General features: G+C 38.2%; 1 protein-coding gene across 6 annotated transcripts in view; it reads right to left on the bottom strand.

Moving 5' to 3' along the window:
• FAF1 (Fas associated factor 1) overlaps positions 1-22,566 on the bottom strand; it is a 667,255-nt gene that overhangs the window by 65,862 nt on the left and 578,827 nt on the right. For all 6 annotated transcript variants that reach the window (XM_077149703.1, XM_077149708.1, XM_077149704.1 and 3 more), the window contains 2 exons: positions 11,057-11,137; positions 10,156-10,233 (listed from right to left, as the gene is read on the bottom strand). In XM_077149703.1, the coding sequence (XP_077005818.1) occupies positions 10,156-10,233; positions 11,057-11,137 (159 nt within the window). The remainder of the gene's footprint in view (positions 1-10,155; positions 10,234-11,056; positions 11,138-22,566) is intronic.

Genomic DNA, 22,566 nt, shown 5'->3' with positions numbered 1-22,566 from the left:
TCACTTCAACAACATCCTATTCATGGTCCTGCCTTCATTCTTCTACTGTAGGAACATAAGTAGAAGGAAGACTGGATAGGAGCCTTGGCTCTGCTTTTACCAGGTAAATGTTAGGTAAGGATTTAAAATAGGATTTTTAATCTTGTTGCGATCTTAATTTAGTTTCTTCATCTGTAAAATGTTAGTGATAATATATCTTTATTCATCTTGCAGAGTAGTTGTAAAGATAGATCAGAAAACTGGAGGGCAAGTTCCAAAGCTTCTAATTTCATGTTCTTCTCTTCTACTTAATGGTCTTTAAAAGCACTTAAAATTTTCTACCAAGGTTTAAATGTAAAATTAAATCCCTTTGAGTAGAAAGACAAAAAAAGTAATCTTCTGCATTTGTGCCTGAGGGAACCAGCAGCAAAATGGCAGCAGCTTTGTGCTTATTCTTTCCCGCCCATGATTCTTCAAACTTGGACCTTTTTGACTTATCTCTGACTATTGGACTATATTCCAAATTTGCCCATTTATTGTTTCCTGAGAAGGTACTATGCCTTTCTCTCTTTGTTCCTGATTACACAGCCCAGGCCCTTTTCTTCTCCATCACTCCATCTATCCAAAATGGTTTTCTATTAAACTTTGATCATTAAAATCTTATTAATCCTCCAAAGGCCTCTTCCCTTTCTGAAGTCTTTCTTGGTGCGTTCCTAGTGAAAAATTATCTCCTTCTTCCAAATATCTTTAATATTCTATATGACTTTAATGGCCTTTATAATGTATAACATTTTTTTCGGTGGTTATTTTATATTCATCAACCCTCCTGTATTATTATTGCCCTCAAGGACAATAAGCTCCTTAAGGGCAAGAACCGTGTTTTATACATATTATATAGTGTGCACAGCACCTGAGTGATTTGCACATAAAAGGAGATGAATAAATATCTGCCAAATATGGAGTGAATAAAAGACCTGGAGGAGTTAAAAACTTTAGCTTATATACATTCTTCTTACCAATAACTCCGCTGCGAAAGACAATACTCAGGAAGGACTGCTTGAAGGACATGCACTTTCACATTTTTCTTGGTACTATAAATTCTATTTCTTAAGTTAGACTATACAAGAGAAATGTATCACTGGGCCTTAAGATGCTTTTACTAAATTTTTCTTTGGCGTTATGGTTTTAAATTACATAAAGAAAATTATAAGAAACCATTTTACATGACTTGCTATTGGCTATAACTGAGGATAGTATTACATAGTTTCCTCTCAAAGGGGAACCACAGGAAAAATTGCTCTAAGGCCTTAGTGCTAGGAAAATCTGGATACCTTCTGAGAGTGGTCTTTTTTTTTTTTTGTATGCAGTATGGCGGGGGTCACATTTGATTCTTTTTCCATGTGAGTATCCCTTTACTGAACACCATTTGTGGAATTTTCTTTGGGGGGAAGGTGCATGGGCCAGGAATCGAACCCGGGTCTCCTGCATGGCAGGTGAGAATTCTACCACTGATCTACCCTCGCACCCAAGAGTGGTCTTTTTCTGATGCTACGGATAAAGTGAAACTTGTAAGCAATCATATTGTTCTTTGTTTTGGCCAAAGTGAAACAAGAACAAATTTTGTGGTGCAAATGTACATACAGAGAAAATGTACAGAACTCTATGCTCTATACATGCATTTGGTGCCTGTGCTAGATTATCTGGTATTAAGGTGTTTATCTTACCTTTGGCTTTTTCTTTATTTGTCGTATACCATGATTCCTATATTTTTCTTGCTTTTTTAGTCCTACTCAGTTGCATGTTTTTATGTAAGTTACTTGAAACTGATTTTGGAACCAATAAGTAAATGTATAAATCAGTAAAATAGGGAATAACTCTGTTATCACTTCATTATTTTCCTTCACAATAGTCTTATAGCTTTTCTCCTTATCCTCATTAAGGACCATATCAATATGCCTTTCTAGATTTTATTGATTTCACTCTAACACATAGTTACCACCCAGCAAAACCACTTAGGAATTTCCCTGTAACTAAACTAAAGGTGATTTGACTATTCAATACTTCATTTTCCTAAAGGATTTTGAAATACTGAAGATAATCAAAATAATAACACCACTTTTTTCCTCAGGGCAATTTATATGAGTTGGGATTTCAGTGATAAAGGGAGGTATTATGAAAAGTCAAGTGACCTGGCTTTTGGTCCAGATATATGTCCAATCAGTTTTGGTGACTATACGTAAACTATAAAATATATATGGGTCTCAGTTTCTTCAGAGGTGCACAATACCAACTTTTCCCAAAAGAATGGTTTGTGGTACACTAGCGTGCTAAATAAAATATGTTAATTGGTACTCCAAGAAAAAAAAAGGTTAAATGAGTTTGGATAAAATCGGATTAAATTAAGATAAATAGTTTTTTTTTTTTTTGCATGGGCAGGCACCGGGTCTCCAGCATAGCAGGCAAGAACTCTGCCTACTGAGCCATGGTGGCCTGCTCCAGATAAATAGTTTTTTAACATTGGAATTTATAAGAGCCTTTAACTGTGAAGCTCCAAGAAGGGGACAGAATATACAGCATTACTCAAACACATTTTTTATAGGTGCATATCAAAGGGCAAATGCATGTATTTACTAGTTGCAAAATCCGCACTGCCCACCCTTACCTGGATCTTCCCACCTGTTTAGAGCTGGAACATCTATATTGAACTTTGCTAAAGGATGTTTGCTAAAGGGGTCTTCTATGAGAGGGCAGAATTTATCTATATTTGGAAAAGCGAAAATTTTAGCCCAAGGTGAATTAGGTAAATCATCAGAAGAAAGTACATATATCACCAGGTTCTAGATCCAGAACATGCAGCTAACATGACATTTAGCAAACCAGTATGGTTGAAGACATACTATTAAGAGAGAGCATGTGTGAAAGAGAGCATGAAAGACTGAGAGTCCTAAGTCTGTAAACTATGTTTCTTGAAATAGCCTAGAAGGAAAGTGACTAATCTTTCTCTTATCTAAACTTTTGTGAAATTCTGCAACATGACTCCTATAGATACATACAGCTATATATGGATTTGCACTAGAATGGGATACTGGAAAGAGCATGAGCTTTGGAATCAGCTGTATGTATGATTTCTCAATGAGCTTCCATTTTCTCACTTTTAAAAAGAAATTTCTAACCTTATAGCTTGTTTTAATGGCCAACAAGTAAGCATACTTAAAGCAGCTTATAGAGTGCTTGATATACACAAGACCCTCAGTGAGATATTTTCTACCTTCTATATTGAGAGTCCTCAGAGTAGTGACTACAGTTTGTCAGGCATAATATATTGTACATATATAATATGCATTCAATAAGTGTCTGAACATGAGTGAACTTTAATTTCTAAGCAGTGAAGCTTTACATATATTTCAAGACCTAGTTCGAATATCACTTTTTCCATGGTGTTATCTTATTCTCAAAGCTCTAAAAAGACTTTTTCTTTGCCTCTGAATTCCCTAAATACTTTGCTTTTACTTATTCTGGGTCATTTAGCATGTTCTTCCTGATTTTCTGCTACATGTATATATGCTATATTTTATCTAAAGATGTAAGCTCTTCTTGCAGGCAGAAAACATATTATCCTTTATTTCTCTTGCAGTGTTCAGTGTAGTGTCTTGTTAAAAAAAAAACAAAAACATTTTTGAATAATAAGTGAGAGGTGGCATTCTGTAACCAAAACTGATGATGACAGTTTGCTTGGCTCAAGTTAGAGTCCTTCAGGCCTTTTTATCACTTGCTATATGGCTTCCTCTTTTTTATAAGCCAATCTTGTCACTAACCACAATTATAGAAAAAAAAGTTCTAAAAGTTCTTTCCTGTGAAGCCATCTGTTCTAGTTTGCTAGCTGCCTGAAAGCGATAAACTGGAACTGGAATGGCTTTAAAAAAGGGGAATTTAATAAGTTGCTAGTTTACAGTTCTAAGGCCATGGAAATATCCAAAAGCAAGTCTATAGAAATGTCTGATTTAAGGCATCCAGGGAAAGACACCTTGGTTCAGGAAGGCTAATGAAGTTCAGGGTTCCTCTCTCCACTAGAAAGACGTGGCGAATGGGGCGATGTCTATTAGCTTTGTCTCCAGGCCTCTTGCTTCATGAAGCTCCCCAGCAGCCTTCTCTTTCTTCTCCTCCAAAGGTCACTGGCTGGTGGACTCTCTGCTTCTCATGGGTATGTCGTTCTGTCATGGTTCTGTGACTCTCTACTTGTTCTCAAAAGGAACTCTCTCCAAAATGTTTCCTCCTTTATAGGATTCCAGTAAAGTAATCCAAACCCATGTAGAATGGGTGGAGTCACATTTCTGTAGAGATAATCTAATCAAGCTTCAACATACAATATTGAATAGGGTTTAAAAGAAGTGGCTGCCTGCATGTGAAGGATCAGGATTAAAATATGGCTTTTCTAGGGTACATAAATCCTTTCAAACCAGCACACCATCCTAGCAAGTCATTTAACGTTCCTTTTCTTTGTTTCCAATTATCTTATGCAAACCACTGTAATAACTCTCATGTATGGTAGTGTAATTATATTTCTATAACACTATCCGATGCTGGAGGGCAGGACCTAAATTCTGCATCCCTAGCCCTGTAAAGATTTCAGACAGATAATTAGTACTCAAAAACCTTTTGAGGCTGAGAGAGCCAAGATGGCGGCTTAGCAAGGTATGGAATTTAGTTCATCCTCCAGAACACCTACTAAATAACCAGGAACAGTACAGAACAGCTCCTGGGGCCACGTCAGTGACTGGACACAGCGTACCCCAGTCTGGACCAGCTGGACCAGCAGTGAGACCCCCTAGAACTGTGAGTTCCCCAAGTCATGGTGGCTGGTTCCCCTCCCCACAGGCTGCTTTCCAGAGGAAAAGGAAAGGGAGTTTACCAGCAGCAGGGGCCGAGTGCAACTAAGCTTCAAGTGTGGAATTAATTCACAAATTCTGACTACTAAAAATAGTCCCTCAGCTCAGGTGAACCTGGTCAAAGTGGATGGAAAAAAAAACATAGAGGTTTTGGTGGTTGTGTTTCTATGGAGGCTTGGCTGCCCTTGGATACAGCAGCAGGGCTTCTCAGGCGGCAACTGCCTGAGGCATAGGCAGAAACAACCTTCTCTGAGAGCTTCTCTGGAGCTGGTGCCTTCCTCAGGGGAGGGGTGAGGCCCAACTCAGGTGGAATCCCTCCCTCAAGGAATTCAGACACCAGAGCTTGGTAATTTGAAGCCACTAAATCCAGCCTACAACCTCTCCTCTGTCCCAACCATGCCCCCAGCAGGGAGAGTCTGCCAAAATTAAAGGTACCACATCATCTTATGCTGGGGGGACCTGCAGGCAGACAAGTGCCACATACTGGGCAGGATAAGAAAAACAGTCCAGAGACTTCACAGAAAAGTCTTTTAACCTGCTGGGTCTCACCCTCAGGGAAAACTGACGCAGGTGACTCTTTCCTCCTGAAAGGAGGCCAGTTTGGTCTGGGAAGATTTGGCTGGAGTCTGTAATACCTAAGTAGACCCTCCTAATGGTGGGGGGAAAAAGGCACCATACAGGCAGGGCAAGAAACAAGAAAACAACTGAAAAATTCTCCTCTGTTAAACAAAACCTAAGCTAGTGGTCCAGAAAAAGCTGAACTGAATGTCAAAGAACAGATAGACAACAAACTCATCCAGCAAGAAAACCCTAGGTAAAAGAAGAGAAAACAATCTCCAGAATAAACTAATTTAGGTAATTAAATGCCTAGATGCCAGCAAAATATAACAAATCACACTAGGAAAATTGAAGATATGGCCCAGTCAAAGGAACAAACCAACAATCCAAATGAGATACAGGACTTGAAACAATTAATTCAGAGAATATACGAACAGACATGGAAAACCTCATCAAAAATCAAATCAATGAATTGAGGGAGGAGATAAAGAAGGCAAGGAATGAACAAAAAGAAGAAATTGAAAGTCTGAAAAGACAAATCACAGAACTTATGGGAACGAAAGGCACAGAAGAGATGAAAAAAAAACAATGGAAACCTACAATGTTAGATTTTGAGAGGCAGAAGACAGGATTAGTGAACTGGAGGACAGAACATCTGAAATCTGGGAAGCAAAAGAAAATATAGGGAAAAAATAGAAAAATATGAGCAGGGACTTAGGGAACTGAATGACAATATGAAGTGCACAAATATGCGTGTTGTGGGTGTCCCAGGAGGAGAAGAGAAGGGAAAAGGAGGAGAAAAACTACTAGAGGAAATTATCACTGAAAATTTCCAAACTCTTACGAAAGACTTAAAATTACAGATCCAAGACATTCAGTGTATCCCAAAGAGAATAGATCCAAATAGACGTACTCCAAGACACTTATTAATCAGAATGTCAGAGGTCAAAGAGAAAGAGAGAATCTTGAAAGCAGCAAGAGAAAAGCAATCCATCACCTATAAGGGAAGCCCAATAATACTATGCGTAGATTTCTCAGCAGAAACCATGAAGGTGAAAAGACAGTGGGATGATATATTTAAATTACTAAAAGAGAAAAACTGCCACCCAAGAATTCTATATTCAGCAAAACTGTCCTTCAAAAATGAGGGAGAAATTAAAACATTTTCAGAGAAAAAAAAATAACTGAGAGAATTTGTGACCAAGAGACCGGCTCTGCAAGAAATACTTAAAAGGGAGCACAAGAGGCAGATATGAAAAGACAGGAGAGAGAGGTGTGGAGAAGAGTATAGAAAGGAAGACTATCAATAAAGGTAAAAAGAAGAAAAATTAGATATGACATATAAAATCCAAAAGGTAAAATGGTAGAAGAAAGTACTACCTGTACAGTAATAACACTAAATGTTAAAGGATTAAACTCCCCAATCAAAAGACATAGACTGGCAGAATGGATTTAAAAACAGAACCCATCTATATGCTGTCTATAGGAAACACATCTTAGACCCAAGGATAAACATAGGTTGAAAGTGAAAGGTTGGGGAAAGATATTTCATGCAAAAACCCTTTGAAAAAGGAGTGAATGAAAACTTCTCTATATTGGTGTCTATGTGATATGAACTAGGGGGTAGAAAAATCAGCAAGCTAAATGGATTTCCCATATTTAGAGGCTCAAGGTATGATGCTACAAAAATAACTCACAATGCCTTTTAGCGGGTTAAGTGAAGGCTGGGTAGGTGAAGAGACACAGAAAATATAGTCTCTAAATTCTTGGATAGTATCCAGGATAGATGGTAAGTATTCATCAGGCAAGAAAGGTGCAAAGGAATTGAAAAGAATAGAAAACCTTAACTCTAGTACAAGATCAAGATTTTCAAGCATTCTATGCCACAGATCGGGAGTAATTCTCTTAAATAAAGGTTAAATGAGTCTGAAATACGTGGAAAGAAATACGTTACAAGAATATTAATAGCCTTAGTATCAAAACAGTGGAAATACTTAAATATTCAAAACCCATGTTTTGAATAAATTTTCTGATCCTCAAAAAGTTAAGCATAGAACTTCCTTATGATCTGGCAATCTAATTTCTAGGTATATATAAAAAATAATTGAAAGTAGGGACTCACACAGATATTTGTATACTAGTGTTCATAACAGCATTGTTCCCATAATAACCAAAAGATAGAGCAACCCAAATGTCTATCAGCACATGAATGGATAAAATGTGGTATATACATACAATGGAATGTTATTCAACCTTAAAAATGAAGTTCTGATACATGCCACTACATGGATGAACCCTGAAGACAGGTTGAGTGAAATAAGTCAGACACAAAGGGATAGATACAGTATGATTCCACTTATATTAAGTAACTAGAATATACAAATGCATAGAGACAGAATGTAGAGTATACATTATCAGGGGTGGGGGAGAGTGAGAGTGGGGGGTAAATACATAATGGGGGTAGGACTTCTGTTTGGGGTAATGGGAAGTTCTGGTAATGGATGAAGATAGGACAATACTGTTGAGATGTGCTTAATCCCACTGACTGACACACTTGCGAATGGTTGAGAAGGGAAAATTCATGTCATATAAATGTTTCAACAATTTTAAAAATAAAAAAGGGAGCAATTAAAGAGATGATGACAATTAAATGCAAGCCATGAACCTGGACTGAAACTAATAATGGAAGTGATAAGGCCCAAAAGGACATTATTGGGATGTGTTAGTTTGCAAGCTGCCGGAATGCGATATATCAGAACTGGAACAGCTTTTACAAAGGGGGATTTAATAAGGTACAAATTTATAGCTCTGAGGAAGTGAAAGTGTCCAAATTAAGGCACCAACAAGAGGTTATCCTTCCTCTAGAAAGGCTGATGGTAAGCCCTCAATCTTGGGGTTTTTCATATGAAACTTATCCCCACAAAGGATAGGCTAAGCCTACTTAAAATTAGGCCTAAGAGTCACCCCCAGAGAACCTCACTTATTGCTCAGATGTGACCTATCTCTCTCAACCAACATGACAAGCAAACTCACTGCCCTCCCCCTCTCTACGTGGGACATAACTCCCAGAGGTGTAAACCTTCCTGGCCACATGGGACAGAAATCCTAGAATGAGCTGGGACTCAGCATCAAGGGATTGAGAAGACCTTCTTGACCAAAAGGGGGATGAGAAAAATGAGACAAAATAAAGCGTCAATGGCTGAGAGATTTCAAACAGAGTCTACAGGTTACCCTGGAGGTTATTCTTACGCATTATATAGATATCACCTTTTTAATTCAAGTATATTGGAGAGGCTGGAGCGAAGTGCCTGAAAATGTAGAGCTGTGTTCCAGTAGTCATGTTTCTTGAAGATGATTGTATAATGATATAGCTTTCGCAATGTGACCACATGAGTGTGAAAACCTTGTGTCTGATGTTTCTTTCATCTACAGTATGGACAGATGAGTAAAATATATGGATTAAAAATAAGTAAATAATAGGGTAAACAAATGTTAAAATAAATTTAGTAGATTGAAATGCTAGTGATCAATGAAAGGGAGTGGTAAGGGGTATCGAAAAAATAGGGGAAGCAAAGGCTAAAATACACTGAGTAGATGGAAATACTAGTGGTCAAAGAGAGGGAGGGTAAGGGGTATGGTATGTATGAGTTTTGTTTTTTTTTTTCTTTTTCTTTTTGGAGTGATGCAAATGATCATGGTGATGAATACACAACTATGTGATGATATTGTGAGTTACTGATTACATACCAAGAATGGAATGATCATATGGTAAGAATGCTCGTGTTTGTATGTTATTATTTTTTAAAAAATAAAAAAATTGAAGGAAAAAAAAGGAAAGGTTGATGGGTCCAGAACACCTCTGTCAGCTGAAACATCATGTGGCCGGCATATCTGTTGGTCCCTTGCTCCTGGGCTCTGTGGCTTTCAGCCTCTGTCCCTGTGGGGGTTCTTTACTTTGCTTCTTTGGGGCTGCCTTTCATTTCCTGGTTTCCCTTGGCTCTCTCCAGATTCTGGCTTGCTTAACATCTCATGGCAATATCTGCTGGGCTTCAAGCATCTCCAAACATCTGTGTCTCTGTTCTCTGAAGCAAATGTTCTCCAAGTGTCTACATCTGCTCCCTCTGTTGGCTCTGAGACTTCTAAGGCTTCTGTCATTTCTGACCCTTTCCAAAATGTTTCCTCTTTTAAAGGATTCCAGTAAGCTAATCAAGACCCACCTGGAATGGGTGAAGCCCATCCTCATGGAGATAATCGAATCAAAATATCCCTACCTATACATTATTGAATCAGGATTAAAAGGAACAGCTACCTCCACCAGATGGATGCAGGATTAAAACATGGCTTTTCTGGGGTACATAATATTTTCAAACCGGCACATGGGACATATGAAAAAACCTGAATACAGATGGTAAATTTTTGATCAACATTAAATTCTTGAACTTGATAACTCTACTTAAGGTGGTTAAAGAAATGAATATCCTATTCTTAGGAAATGTACTTGGAAGTATTAAGTGTTTAAGGAGCATAATGTACACAAATTACTCTCAAATATTTAGAAAATCGAATGATATGGCATATGCCACAAAAAAATAAAATTGGTGGATTTGGGTATCTGGGTGGAGGGTATGTTGAAGTTCTCTGCATGGGTTTTGTATTGTTTTTGTGACTGTCCTGTATACTTGAAATTATTTCAAAATAAAAAGTTTAGGGGAAAATAAAAATTATGCCACACCTCACGTTCCTCTTCTTGCTCTTTGCGAATCTGCTCCAAACGAAACTGTTCTGCCATTTCTCTCTCATGAGCTTCCCTCTGTTGATAAAATAGAAAGGGAGATGATTACATTCAAAGAAGGAATGTATTCCCAGAGTGGCCCAGACATACATTTTGGTGATGGAAAAATTGCTGGGTTCTACCACAGACCAATTAAAAAACAAATAAAATAGATACTACGTTCATTTTTGTTTTCATTTTTCATGATTCTCAACAAACTTTATCTTGTCAAAATGAACCATGCTTTACGAAGTATGGGAAGAATTATATTCTTTCTGCTAGCTGAATCTAGCTTTCTCTTCATTGCAAATCCAATGTTCTTAAGGGATCATAGTTATGAAAAGGGATGGCAATTAAATAATGAAAGACTATTTGTGATTGAGTTCTGTGATGGTTAAGTTCATGTGTCAGCTAGGCTGGGTAATGATGTCGTTGTTTGGTCAAGCAAGCACTAGCCTGATTGTTACTGGGAGAGTATTTTGTATATTTAAATCATTAGTCAGTTGATTGCATCTATGCCTGATTACATCTGCAATCAACAAAGGAGACTGCCTTCAGCAATGAAAGAAGTCTTATTCAATCAGTTGAAGGCTTACAGTGAGAACTGATAATTTCAGCAGTCAGAAAGAATTACTGTTTTTACTTCAGCTAGCCAGCTTCTCCTGGGGAATTAATCACAATCTTCATTCGAGTTTCCAATTTGTAGCTTGCCCTATGGAATTTGGATATGCCAATCCCTACAGTTGTGTGAGCCAATTCCTATAATAAATCTCTTGATATTTACATATGTCCCTTCCTGTTTCCCTGGAGAACCCTGAGTAATACAATTTCTTAATCCCAGAAGGCCCCTGACCAAACCCACCTTTGCTCGGTCAGCCTCAAGTGAAAGGCGATAGGCCTCATCTTGCTCTCTCTTTACATTTTCTCTGGCTTCACGTTCATCCTTAAGAGAAAGAAAATGATTCAAATGTGATTTACCATATTACCACTTAAAAAAAAAACAACAGTAACCCCTCTGTTTTACTCCTGTGTAAATTTATTATGATTGTTAAGGTGCTTTTAAACTGTACATTTAGTGAAAATATTTAATGAAAAATAATTATTAGTGAAAATAAAAGTTTTGAATCCTTGCCCTACCACTTATGAACTATGTGACCTCAGAGAAATCAGTTAATCACTTAAAGTTCCAGTTTCCTCAAATATAAAAACTTGGAGACTGTTAGTACTGGAATGAAGGACTGGGAGGGAATGTTAAGGACTAGGAAATAATGCCCTGGTCAGCACAGAAAGAGGCTGAAATCAAATATCTTGTTTAAGCTCAATCCACCCCACACCACTAAAGCTTTGGTTAACAAATAAGCACTTCATCACTACATTCACACTCATAAAGTGTAGATAATAGAAGTTATTTAAGTTTAAAAATTTTTAGAATGTTTTTAGCCACTGAAGTGATTATACTATCTACCTATATTAAAAAATATGTATCTTTAGTTATGCATCTCCTTACATTTAAATCATGATTTTACATGAAATTAAAAGTAAATTCAACTACCAGAATTTTTCATTTGTTAAATTCAGGAGTACAGCCTATATATATGTACTTAAATGTTAACAAGCCACACCTGTTTACACTAGCGGAGTCAAGGTTCTCTTTTGTGTCTTTTGTGTATTAAGGTAAAAATTAATTAATATTTAATTAATATTAATACATTTAAATATTAAAGTCCATAAAGTCACCAATATTTGACTGTTTTAGATCTATGAAAATGGTAATTTCGTATGACTTAACACTTCCTTTTTTTCTCTCCAACTCAACATACACTTACTCAAGGCTTAGTATAGGCTCAGTGCTGTCTTACGCACTCTCTCTGATACCTATTCAAGATTGGCTTATCCCTGAACCCTAATATTCCTTTGAGTTTCAAGAATTCAACTAATTCCAAAAACTCTGGTATGACTAACAACATTTCACTGATCCCTAATCTTTCAAATTAAAAGTGAAGAACTATGTATTACTGGTCTGAAGCTGACTGCTCCACTATGATAAATGGTTATGGTAAGGAAATTACTTGTGGGGACAAAACATCTGGAACAATGTTTAATCTAACTGAGATCACTCAGACTGCAAATCAGTTAGGATAATTACACACCACATGATGTTGCACATGCATAAAAGTAGGTTTTAAAAATTTCTACTTGGAGATTTCTGTTTAGCTGTTGGTATGTATATTTTAAAGAAATAGAAGCATATTCATTTAAATATCTAACTGAGATCACTCAGACTGCAAATCAGTTAGGATAATTACACACCACATGATGTTGCACATGCATAAAAGTAGGTTTTAAAAATTTCTACTTGGAGATTTCTGTTTAGCTGTTGGTATGTATATTTTAAAGAAATAGAAGCATATTCATTTAAATATGTTGCCACTAATTCCAATAGACTATCTCCCATTTTAGTCTATTTGCTCTATTTTAGGTTTCCATTATGACCAGATACAACCAGCCTGATAGGGTATATTTTGGGTATTTGTTTATATTTGCATTTGTCTAATCTTCCTCATTACTTTGTAAACTCTTTCCCACATTCAATACACTTCGTACAGAATAGCCACTTAATAATTAACAGTTCATTTGGGCGCAGCTGACCTATTTTAAATCACAACTTTTTATTTTTCAAGTCACTGAGGAGAGGTGATAGAAAGATTAGTAGACGTGTACTCAAGTCCTAGTCCCACCAGTAGCATGCTGGGCTTCTTGGGTAAATAATATTTCCCTTCTCAGTCATCTATTAAATGAAAGGACTGAACTTCTAAGGATCCTATGCCTCTACAGATAAGTCTGTATTTCCAATTTAAGTATCCCTAGAATATAATCAACAAACTGTGAGTGTAATTTCATCTTTATTGAAATTTAAATTTAAATATTAATATTTAAGATATTTAAATTAGCTAAGGTATCTCTCATAACATTCTGCATTTTCCCTTTAAAGTATTTATCACAGTTGCATTTAATCAATTGGGAGTCCCCAAGAAACTAAGCTCCACAAAGGTAGGAACCTTGTCTATATAATATACCTCTATATTTCAAGTGCACCTACTATTTTGTATGGTGTTTAATAAGCATCGGTTGAATAAATGAATCTTTTTTCTAGGCATAAAATAGTAATTGTCAGCAGTAAAAATTAAGGAAGAATAAGATATAACTAATCCACAGAGCAGTTCCACCTGAGTCAACGAAATTTACTGGGGCAGGAAAGATCTATTATGACACTATGTACACACAGCAGAGGGGCCTTCTAAAAGTTACCAAGCTGGGAGCCCTTTGAGTACAAATACTGTTTATAATAAAAGTAAACAGCTCTGTTTTAAAACAGACTTGTGCAAATATGAAAGGCCATTAAACACAGGGATTATTGCCACAAAATGTGGCACTTGTAGAGGACTTCTTGAACTGATTTCCTTCCTTCCCACTGTTCTTCTCTTTCTGTTCTCTTTTTACTCTCATCCCTCTCACAAATATAAGCACCAATTTTATGTTAGATACCTGAAAGCACTGAGAATATAGAGCTAGGCCACAGTTTAAAAGGGGAAGATAGAAACATGTTTGGATCACCATCATTATTTTATAGAGCCTACTGATTTATCATTAAGATTTCAGTGCTTAGGTTTTGCATTATTTTCCAAGGTTCCTTAAATAATGTTTCTTTCTCCACCTGGAAGACTTTCTGCTCCATCAGCTCTACCACTCAAAATCCTAAGAGCTTTTCATAGACTTAGAGAAATGTAAGTCCAAAAGAACCATTTTACCGATGAAGAACCTGAAATCACATGAGAGTAAATAATTTCCCCAGTATCACCCAGTGAGTTAGTGGCAGAGCTTGGATGTGAATCCAGGTCTCCTGCCCATCCATATCACCCTATGCCAATTCAATGTTTGTTCCCTTGCCACAGTTTCCTTGAGTATCTTGGATAGAAGAGCTAGCTCAGGATGAATTTTCCTAAATTCAATATGGTCATAGCTTCTTGAATGTATGTTAATTGCTTCTGAATGGTTATCATTTCTTCTTTCCTATCCTGTAGATTTTTAAAATATATTTTCATTGATATACATAATATATTCACATATCATGTAAACATCTAAAGTATATAATGGTTCACAATATCATCATATAGCTATGCATTTATTATAACTGATTTTTTTTTGGGAAAAATAACATATATACAGAAAAACAATAAATTTCAAAGTTGTAACAAATAAATTGTTACAACTGCAACAATTAGTTGTATAGCAGACTTCAAAGTTTGATATGGGTTACAATTCCACCATTTGAGGTTTTTACTTCTAGCTGCTCTAAGATACTGGAGACCAAAGAAATATCAATATAATGAGATTCAGCAATCATACTAGTTTGTTAAACCCTACCTTCCCTGTATAATTCCACTATCACCTGTGATCTTTATCCCACTCTTTAGGGGTATTTGGGCTATTCTAACTTTTTCATGTTGTAAAGGGCTGTTGATAATATGGGATGGGGGAAGAAACTACTTGGTGTTCTGGAGAGGCTGGCCCCTCTGCATTTCAGGACCCAACTGGAGGTTGTAGTTTTCTGGAAAGTGACCCTAGTGCATGGAATCTTTCCAGAATCTTATATAATGCTCTAGATGTTCTTTAGGATTGGCTGGAATGGTTTTGGTTGGGGTCTGGTAAGTTATGATAGATAGCAATATCTAATTGAAGCTTGTATAAGAGTGACCTCCAGACTAGCCTCTCGACTCTGTTTGAACTTTCTCAGCCACTGATACTTTGTTTGTTTCACTTCTTTTGGTCAAGATGGTGTTGTTGATCCCAAGGTGCCAGGGCCAGACTCATCCCTGGAAGTCATCTCCCATACCACCAGGGAGACTTTCACCCCTGGATGTCATGCCCCACACAGTGGGGGAGGATAATGATTTCACTTGTAGAGCTGGACTTAGAGAAAGTCCACATCTGAACAACAAAAGACAATCTCCAGAAGTAACTCTTAGGCATAGCTATAGGTAGGCTAAGCTTCTCTGCTACATACATAAGCTTCACAAGAGCAAGCCTCAAGATCAAGGGCTTGGCCTATTGTTTGCGTGTCCCTAATGTTTGACACAGTATCAGGGGTTTCCCCGGTGGTAAAGTTTAATAGTTTTATATTTTTTCTCCCATCCCTCAAGCAATTTTGCCAATACTTTTTTTTTTTTCCTGCTTAATATACTCTGGGATTTATCCAGGCATTACATTAAGCTATACAGGATTAAAGGTCCACATTCTGAGCTGGGGCTCCCTGTGTTTGGATTGTTTAAATGATCTATCTAGACAGGTTGAGTTAGATTATGTGCTACGAAAAACTAGGTGCTGGACAAAATAAACATTTTTTCCTTTGGTCTCAATGTGTAGATTAAGTTCCAAAATACAGATAATGTCCTCCTTACCCCTGTATTCTGAATTACCTTAATCTTGACCTGATTGACTTCATTCTTATCTCTAAACACCAGGTGTTCAGCCCCAAATAAGAACATGCTTTTCTATAACCAATGGAGCAAAGAAGAAATTGATAGGGAAATTGGAAAGAATTGAAATAAATTAAAACAAAAATGCACATAAAATCATTGGAATGCAGCTGAAAAAGTACTTAGAGGGAATTCTGTAATATTAAATACTTATGTTAGAAAATAAGGAAAGTTTTAAAACAATGACCTCAGCTTTTATACCTTAAGAAACTAGAGAAAAAGGAAGAAATTAAACCCAAGTGTATGTTATTGAAATATTAAACACAGAACTACCTTATGATCTCATAAAGTAGGTAAGCAGTAGAAAGGAACTAATAAACCTCAGAGCAAAATCAATGAACTAGAAAACAGAAATACAATAAAGAAAATCATTGAAACAAAAAGCTTGTTCTTTTGAGATAATCAATAAAATTGGGAAACCTGTAGCTAAACTGACAAAGGAGAAATAGAAAGAACAACAAATTACCAATATTAGAAATATGAATAATGACATCAACCTCAGATCATACAGCTATTTAAAAAAAAAAATGAGAATATGAAAACCTTCCTGAAAAGATTATGGGAAGACGGCAGAATAGAAAGTCCCAGGAATCAATCCTTGTACCAGAACAATTGTTGATCTGGTAGAAACGATCTATTCAGAAACTCTGGAATCTAGTAGAACACAGTGTAGCATCCATGGAAGAACAAGATAAGATGTTGGCAAACTGCTATAGATACTGGTGAATTTCACTTTCCATGCAGTGACTAACAACCCCCAACCTGTAGTTTTGCAGTGTGTAAAAGTGGGGTACTTAACCTCTTGGTACAGCTTGCTGATGCCAGGGTGGGATATAAAGACTTAGTTCTCCCAAGATCTGGAGATGTGTGGTTTGACTGCTGATCACTGCTTCTATTTAGCTACTTCAGCTCATTGGGGGCCTAGCTCTGAAGGTGACCTTTGTTCCAACTAGCTCAGGCAAAAAAAGCAGCAGAAGTCTTAAACATAGTACCTTCCTCAAAACTATGGAAAAGAGTTAAAGGGTTCTATTTTCTGGGTAAGCACTGAATCAGGAAAACACAGCTTCAAAAGCCATAGGAGAAGCTCCTGGAGCCCTGGCTGGTTCCTTTCTCAACCCCTCTCCAAGGTAGTATGTAGCTGGCCTATGGTCCCATTGTGGGTCCCTGGCCTTGCTTCCATTTGGAAATATTGACCTAGGAAACTCCTTTCAGGCTCACCCAACCCAGAATTTGCCCTCCAGGCAAAAACAGTTTAGACGTTTAAAGCAGTGTAAGAAACTATTAATGCAAATAGCATGGGGCAAAGACTTAATTGCTTTAAGTCATACAATAGAGTGCTTAGGAGAGGGAAAGTCTATTTCATAGAGAGTTGAAGGGGCATCAAATTCAGAAAGTCTATTTCATAGGGAGTTGAGGGGGCATCAAATAACAGGGGGAATCCTAAGGCCACTAGCAAGCACAAGCCTTGGGACAAAGACACAGGCTCAGAAAAGACAAGGAGGACCCTGTACTTTGCATTTGCCTCAGGTTGACCTTGATAAGAGGGCTAGGCTCTGATGGAAAGCACCAGCCAAAGCAGGGCCAATTTTTAAAGACTGTGAAAGGTGCGCTTTGCTTTGGTTTATTTTAGTTAGCTTCTGGCACTCAAAAAAAATCTCTTCCATATCACTAACTGGACATAAACTTAAGGAATAGACAATTCAGGGACTAAATCCCAGAGTTAACACTTTAAAATAAAAAAATGTACAGTGTGCAACAAAAGAGTACAAGACAAACAAGGAAACTGGAAATAATGGCTCTTCTACAGGAAGAGGATAAAAATCCAGTAAATAACAATGAAGATGACTAGAATGTGCACATATTAGACAAAGCCTTTTAAAAAATGATCTCAAAAATGCTCAAGGAGATGAAGGAGAAAAAAGAGAAAGAACTAAAGGATATCAGGAACACAGTGTATGTACAATATTAGAATCTTAGTAAGGAGACAAAAAAAGAAACCAAACAGAACTATAAGAGTTGAAGACCACAATGACTGAAATGAAAAAAATTGCCAGGAGGGTTTCAACAGTAGAATGAAGCTGGCAGAGAAAAGAAACAGTGAACTGGAAAACAAGTCATCCGAAATGAGACAGGTTGAGGAGCAAAAAGGAAAAAAAAAAAGTAGAAAAAGTGAAAATAGCCTGAGACCCATGGGACACCATGAAGTGTAACAATACATGCATTATGGGAGTTGCAGAAGGAAAGGGAACAGGAAAAAAGGGGCAGAAGGAATATTCAAAGAAATAATGGCAGAAAACTTCCCAAATTTAGTAAAGGATGTGAACATGCAGATCTAAGTCCAGAGAAAAACAAATAGGAGAGACTGAAACACATTCAGACACATAGTAGTCAAACTGTTGAATGCAAAGGAGGAGTTTAGAAAGCTGCAAAAGAAAAGCAAGGTGTTGTGTACAAGGGAGTTCAATTAGGTTAAGTGCCAATTTCTCATCAGAAACTGTGGAGGAAGAAGGCAGGGGGATGAAATACCTAAACTGCTAGTCAAGAATTTCATATCTGACAAGACTATTATTCAAAAATGAGGAAGAGATGAAGATACTCCCTCACCAAAAGCTAAGGGAGTTCTTCAGACTGAAAAGAAAGGAAACTTGATAATGGATCACAAATAGCATAAAGAAATAAAGACTTCCACTAAACGTAAATATATGAGTAGTTATAAATGCCAGTACTATTGTATTTCTTTGGTATGTAATTCCAATTCTTACTTTTTACAGGTGCTAAAAAAGCCAATGATAAAAAGTCATGATAAATCTATGGTTTTGGACATACAATGTACAAAGATCTAATGTGTAAAAAGTACAAAAAAAAGGTAGGGGGATAGAGAGGTATAAGAACAGTGAATGTTATTGAAATATTAAACACAGAAATACCACATGATCTCATAATCCCAATTCTAGGCATATCCCCAAAAGAACTGAAAACCAGGACTCAAACAGATATTCATAAACCAAAATTCATAGCAGCATTGTTCTCAAAGGCAAAAGGTGGAAGCCACCTGAGGTCCATCAACAGATGAAAGGATAAATAAATATGGCTTTATCCATACAATGGAATATTATTTAACCACAAAAAGGAATGAAGTTCTAATACCTGCCAGTATGTGGCTGAATCCTGAAGACATCGTGTTGAGTGAAATAAGCCAGGACAGAATGACAAATATTACTGTTCTAGTTTGCTAGCTGTGGAATGCAACACACCAGAGATGGATTGGCTCTTAATAAAAGGGGATTTATTTTGTTAGTTCTTCAGAGGAAAGGCAGCTAACTTTCAACTGAGGTTCTTGCTTACGTGGGAAGGCACAGGATAATCTCTGCTGATCTTCTCTCCAGGCCTCTGGGTTCCAACAACTTTCCCCAGGGTGATTCCTTTCTGCATCTCCAAAGGCCTGAGCTGAGCTGAGTGCTGAGATGAGGTATGCTGAACTGCTTGGGCTGTGCTACGTTGAGTCTCTCATTTAAGCACCAGCCAATTAAATCAAACATCATTCACTGCAGCAGGCACGCCTTCTAGCTGACTGCGGATGTAATCAACAACAGATGAAGTTCACATGCCATTGGTTCATGTCCATAGCAATAGAACTAAGCACCTTCACCTAGCCAAGTTGACACCTGAATCTAACTACCACGTCCACCCCTTGTCAACTTGGCAATGACACTCATCACCTTAAACAATATTAAAGTGCAAAAAATTATCTTCTAGCTGTGAATCTCAAAACAATTTACCTGGTGCCAATATGCAAAGGAGGATATTCACAGGATACAGGCTTTCATTTCCATAGGGAGAAATTGGAAGCAACACAGATGTAAAACCTGTAGGGCAAATGCTATGGGATTTCAAAGTCTGAAAGCCATTTATCCTTCGGCTTTAGAAAGTGGCAGTTCCACCCTTTCCAAGGGCCTATGCAGTGGCCTGCCTCTTTCCGAATCAACCTCGGGGAACACTGAGACCACCTTTTTCTCGGCTCCACTCTCTCCAGGCATTGGGGCCACCCCTGGGCTCTCTGCCATTTCACATGCTCAACTCCTCCATGTGGTGGTAGCCAGGCTCTCCCCAGTTCCCCAAAGAGCATGCTGTACCTTCTCCAAGGCCTGAGGCTGCACAACTCTTCCACTGCAACAAGGGGGGAGACTCATCCTCGCCCTTCAGGGTAAACTCACCCTCTCCACGTATATGGGTGGGTCCACTCTCCGGGTTTCTTGGATTCAGACCTGAGCTTCCACGGTTCTTACTTTGCAAACTCCAATTTGTTCCTTTTGTGTCCCTGTTTGTCCAGATTGGCAGCGGTTCTGTTTACACCAACAGTCTCTTTAAGCACTCCAGGACTTCTCCATCATTCTCTTCACAGTTCCTCCAAAATCTTCCCCTTAGCCATCCAAAACTGTTCCAACATACCTGGTATTTGCAAACTGCAGCAGCACCCCACTCTCTGGTATCAAATCTGTTCTAGTTTGCTAGCTGCGAAATGCAACACACCAGAGACGGATTGGCTTTTAATAAAAGGAGATTTATTTTGTTAGTTCTTCAGAGGAAAGGCAGCTAACTTTCAACTGAGGTTCTTGCTTACGTGGGAAGGCACAGGGTGATATCTTCTAGTCTTCTCTCCAGGCTTCTGAGTTCCAACAACTTTCCCTGAGGTGATTTCTTTCTGCATTTCCAAAGGCCTGGGCGGAGCTGCGAGTGCTGAGATGAGGTATGCTGAGTTGCTTGAGCTGTGCTACGGGGGGAGTCTCTCATTAAAGCACCAGCTAATTAAATCAAACATCATTCATTGCAGTAGGCACGCCTCCTAGCTGACTGCAGATGTAATCAACAACAGATGTGAACAGAGGTTCACATGCCATTGGTTCATGTCCACAGCAATAGAACTAAGCACCGTCACCTAGCCAAGTTGACACCTGAATTTAACTATCACAATTACATTATTTCACTTACATGAAATTCTAGAATAAGCCAATTAATAGAGACAGAAAGTAGATTATAGGTTACCAGGGACTGGAGTGAGGTAGGAGTGGGGGGTGGGGGGTCAAATAAAAAATAAACACACAAACCCAACAAGTGTTTTCTACAATGTACCATTTTACATTCCCACCAGCAGTATATGAAAGGCTCAATGACTCTACATCTTGCCAACACTTGGTATGGGTAGTATTTTTTATGTCAGACAGATTAACAGATTAGGTTACTAATGTTTCCCTGTGATTTTAAATTGCATTTTCCTAACAGTTAACAACATTGAGCATCTTTTCATGTGCTTATTTGTCATCCATATATCTTTTTTGCTGAAGTGTCTGCAAATCTTTTGACCATTTTAAGAAACTGGGTTATCTTGTGTATTAGTTTGCAAGTTGCTAGAATGCTATATATCAGAACTGAAATGGTTTTTATAAAGGAGAATTTAATAAGTTACAAGGAGGAAGTGCAAATGTCCAAATTATGGCACCAACAAGAGGTTACCTTCACTCAAAGAGGGCTGATGGGTCAAGAACACCTCTGCCAGCTGGGTAGTCACATGGCTGACATCTGCTTGTCCTGTGCTCCTCGGCTTCTTTGCTTTCAGCCTCTGTTGCTGTGGAGGGTTCTCAATTTACTTCTCCAAGCCTGGCTTTCATCTCTTGGTGTCTCTTAGCTCTCTCCATGTTCTGGCTCGCTTAACATCTTATGGCAATGTCTGCTGGACTGCAAACATTCATGTCTCTGTTCTACATGTCTGCAACTGTGTGAGCTCTGCTGAAGTTTCTATCGGCTCTGAGGCTTCTGTCATTTCTCTAGGCTCTGTTGTTTCTGTCATTTCTCTCTTTGTCGGCTCTATTGTTTCTGTCATTTCTGGCTCTTTCCAGAATGTTTCCTCTTTTAAAGGATTGCAGTAAACTAATCAAGACCCAGCTGGAATGGGTGGAGTCATATCTCCATGTAGATAATCAAATCAAAACCTCTACATACAATATTGATGCAGGATTAAAAGAAACGGTTGCTCCCACAAGATTGGATCAGGATTAGAATGGCTTTTCTTTCAAATCGGCACACCTTTTTTTTTGGGCAATCTGAGGATTCTTTATATGTTCTAGATATCAATCATTTATCTGATAAATAATTTGCAAAGATATTTCTTCCAGACTCCCAGGAAGACGGCAGAATAGGACAGGATGAGTTCACTACTGCTCCATGGAACAACAAGAGAAGGGACAGAAAAATGACTAGGATTGCAGTTGCAGGGTACCAGAGAGGATCTTCTACACTATATAGGGAGGTCCTGAATGAAAAAGCAGAGAAATTGGGACAGAGAGAATGGGATTAAGCATGCCTGGTCATGATTCCACCTGGGGCAAGTGGCACCATACAGGAAAGACTAGGTTCCAAAGGAACAGGATCAGCCAACACAGGTAGCTTGGGAGATCTTCCCTCTTAGTAAATTAACAGATACGGAAAGTAGATTACAGGTTATCAGGGGCTGCAGTGAAGGAGCTGGGAATGCCCATGGGGAATGTGGAAGCCAGTAGACTTGATTTGTCTGAGTACAGTGACCTTCCAGCATGTGCACAGTGCCTGCTCCCGACTCCTGAGACAGGTTGCTGTGGGAGCCAGGTTTTTGGAAGAAACGGGAGTGGGGGGAGGGGCAGGGGGAGGGCAGGCGGGGTGTCCTTTGGGGAGGGGTAATACAAAGCAGAGCTGGACTGACAATTGGTAAGACAGTAAGATTTTTGCTGGATCCTGCTACTGTTTCTCTTTCCCTATAGAGGCCATGAACTCTCAGGCATGCACAGGCAGAGGAGTGGCTGAG

The sequence above is a fragment of the Tamandua tetradactyla genome, chromosome 2, assembly GCF_023851605.1.
Source record: "Tamandua tetradactyla isolate mTamTet1 chromosome 2, mTamTet1.pri, whole genome shotgun sequence".
Taxonomy (NCBI): domain Eukaryota; kingdom Metazoa; phylum Chordata; class Mammalia; order Pilosa; family Myrmecophagidae; genus Tamandua; species Tamandua tetradactyla.
Note: the sequence above shows the minus strand (reverse complement) of the source record. Positions and strands in the feature narration are given on the sequence as shown.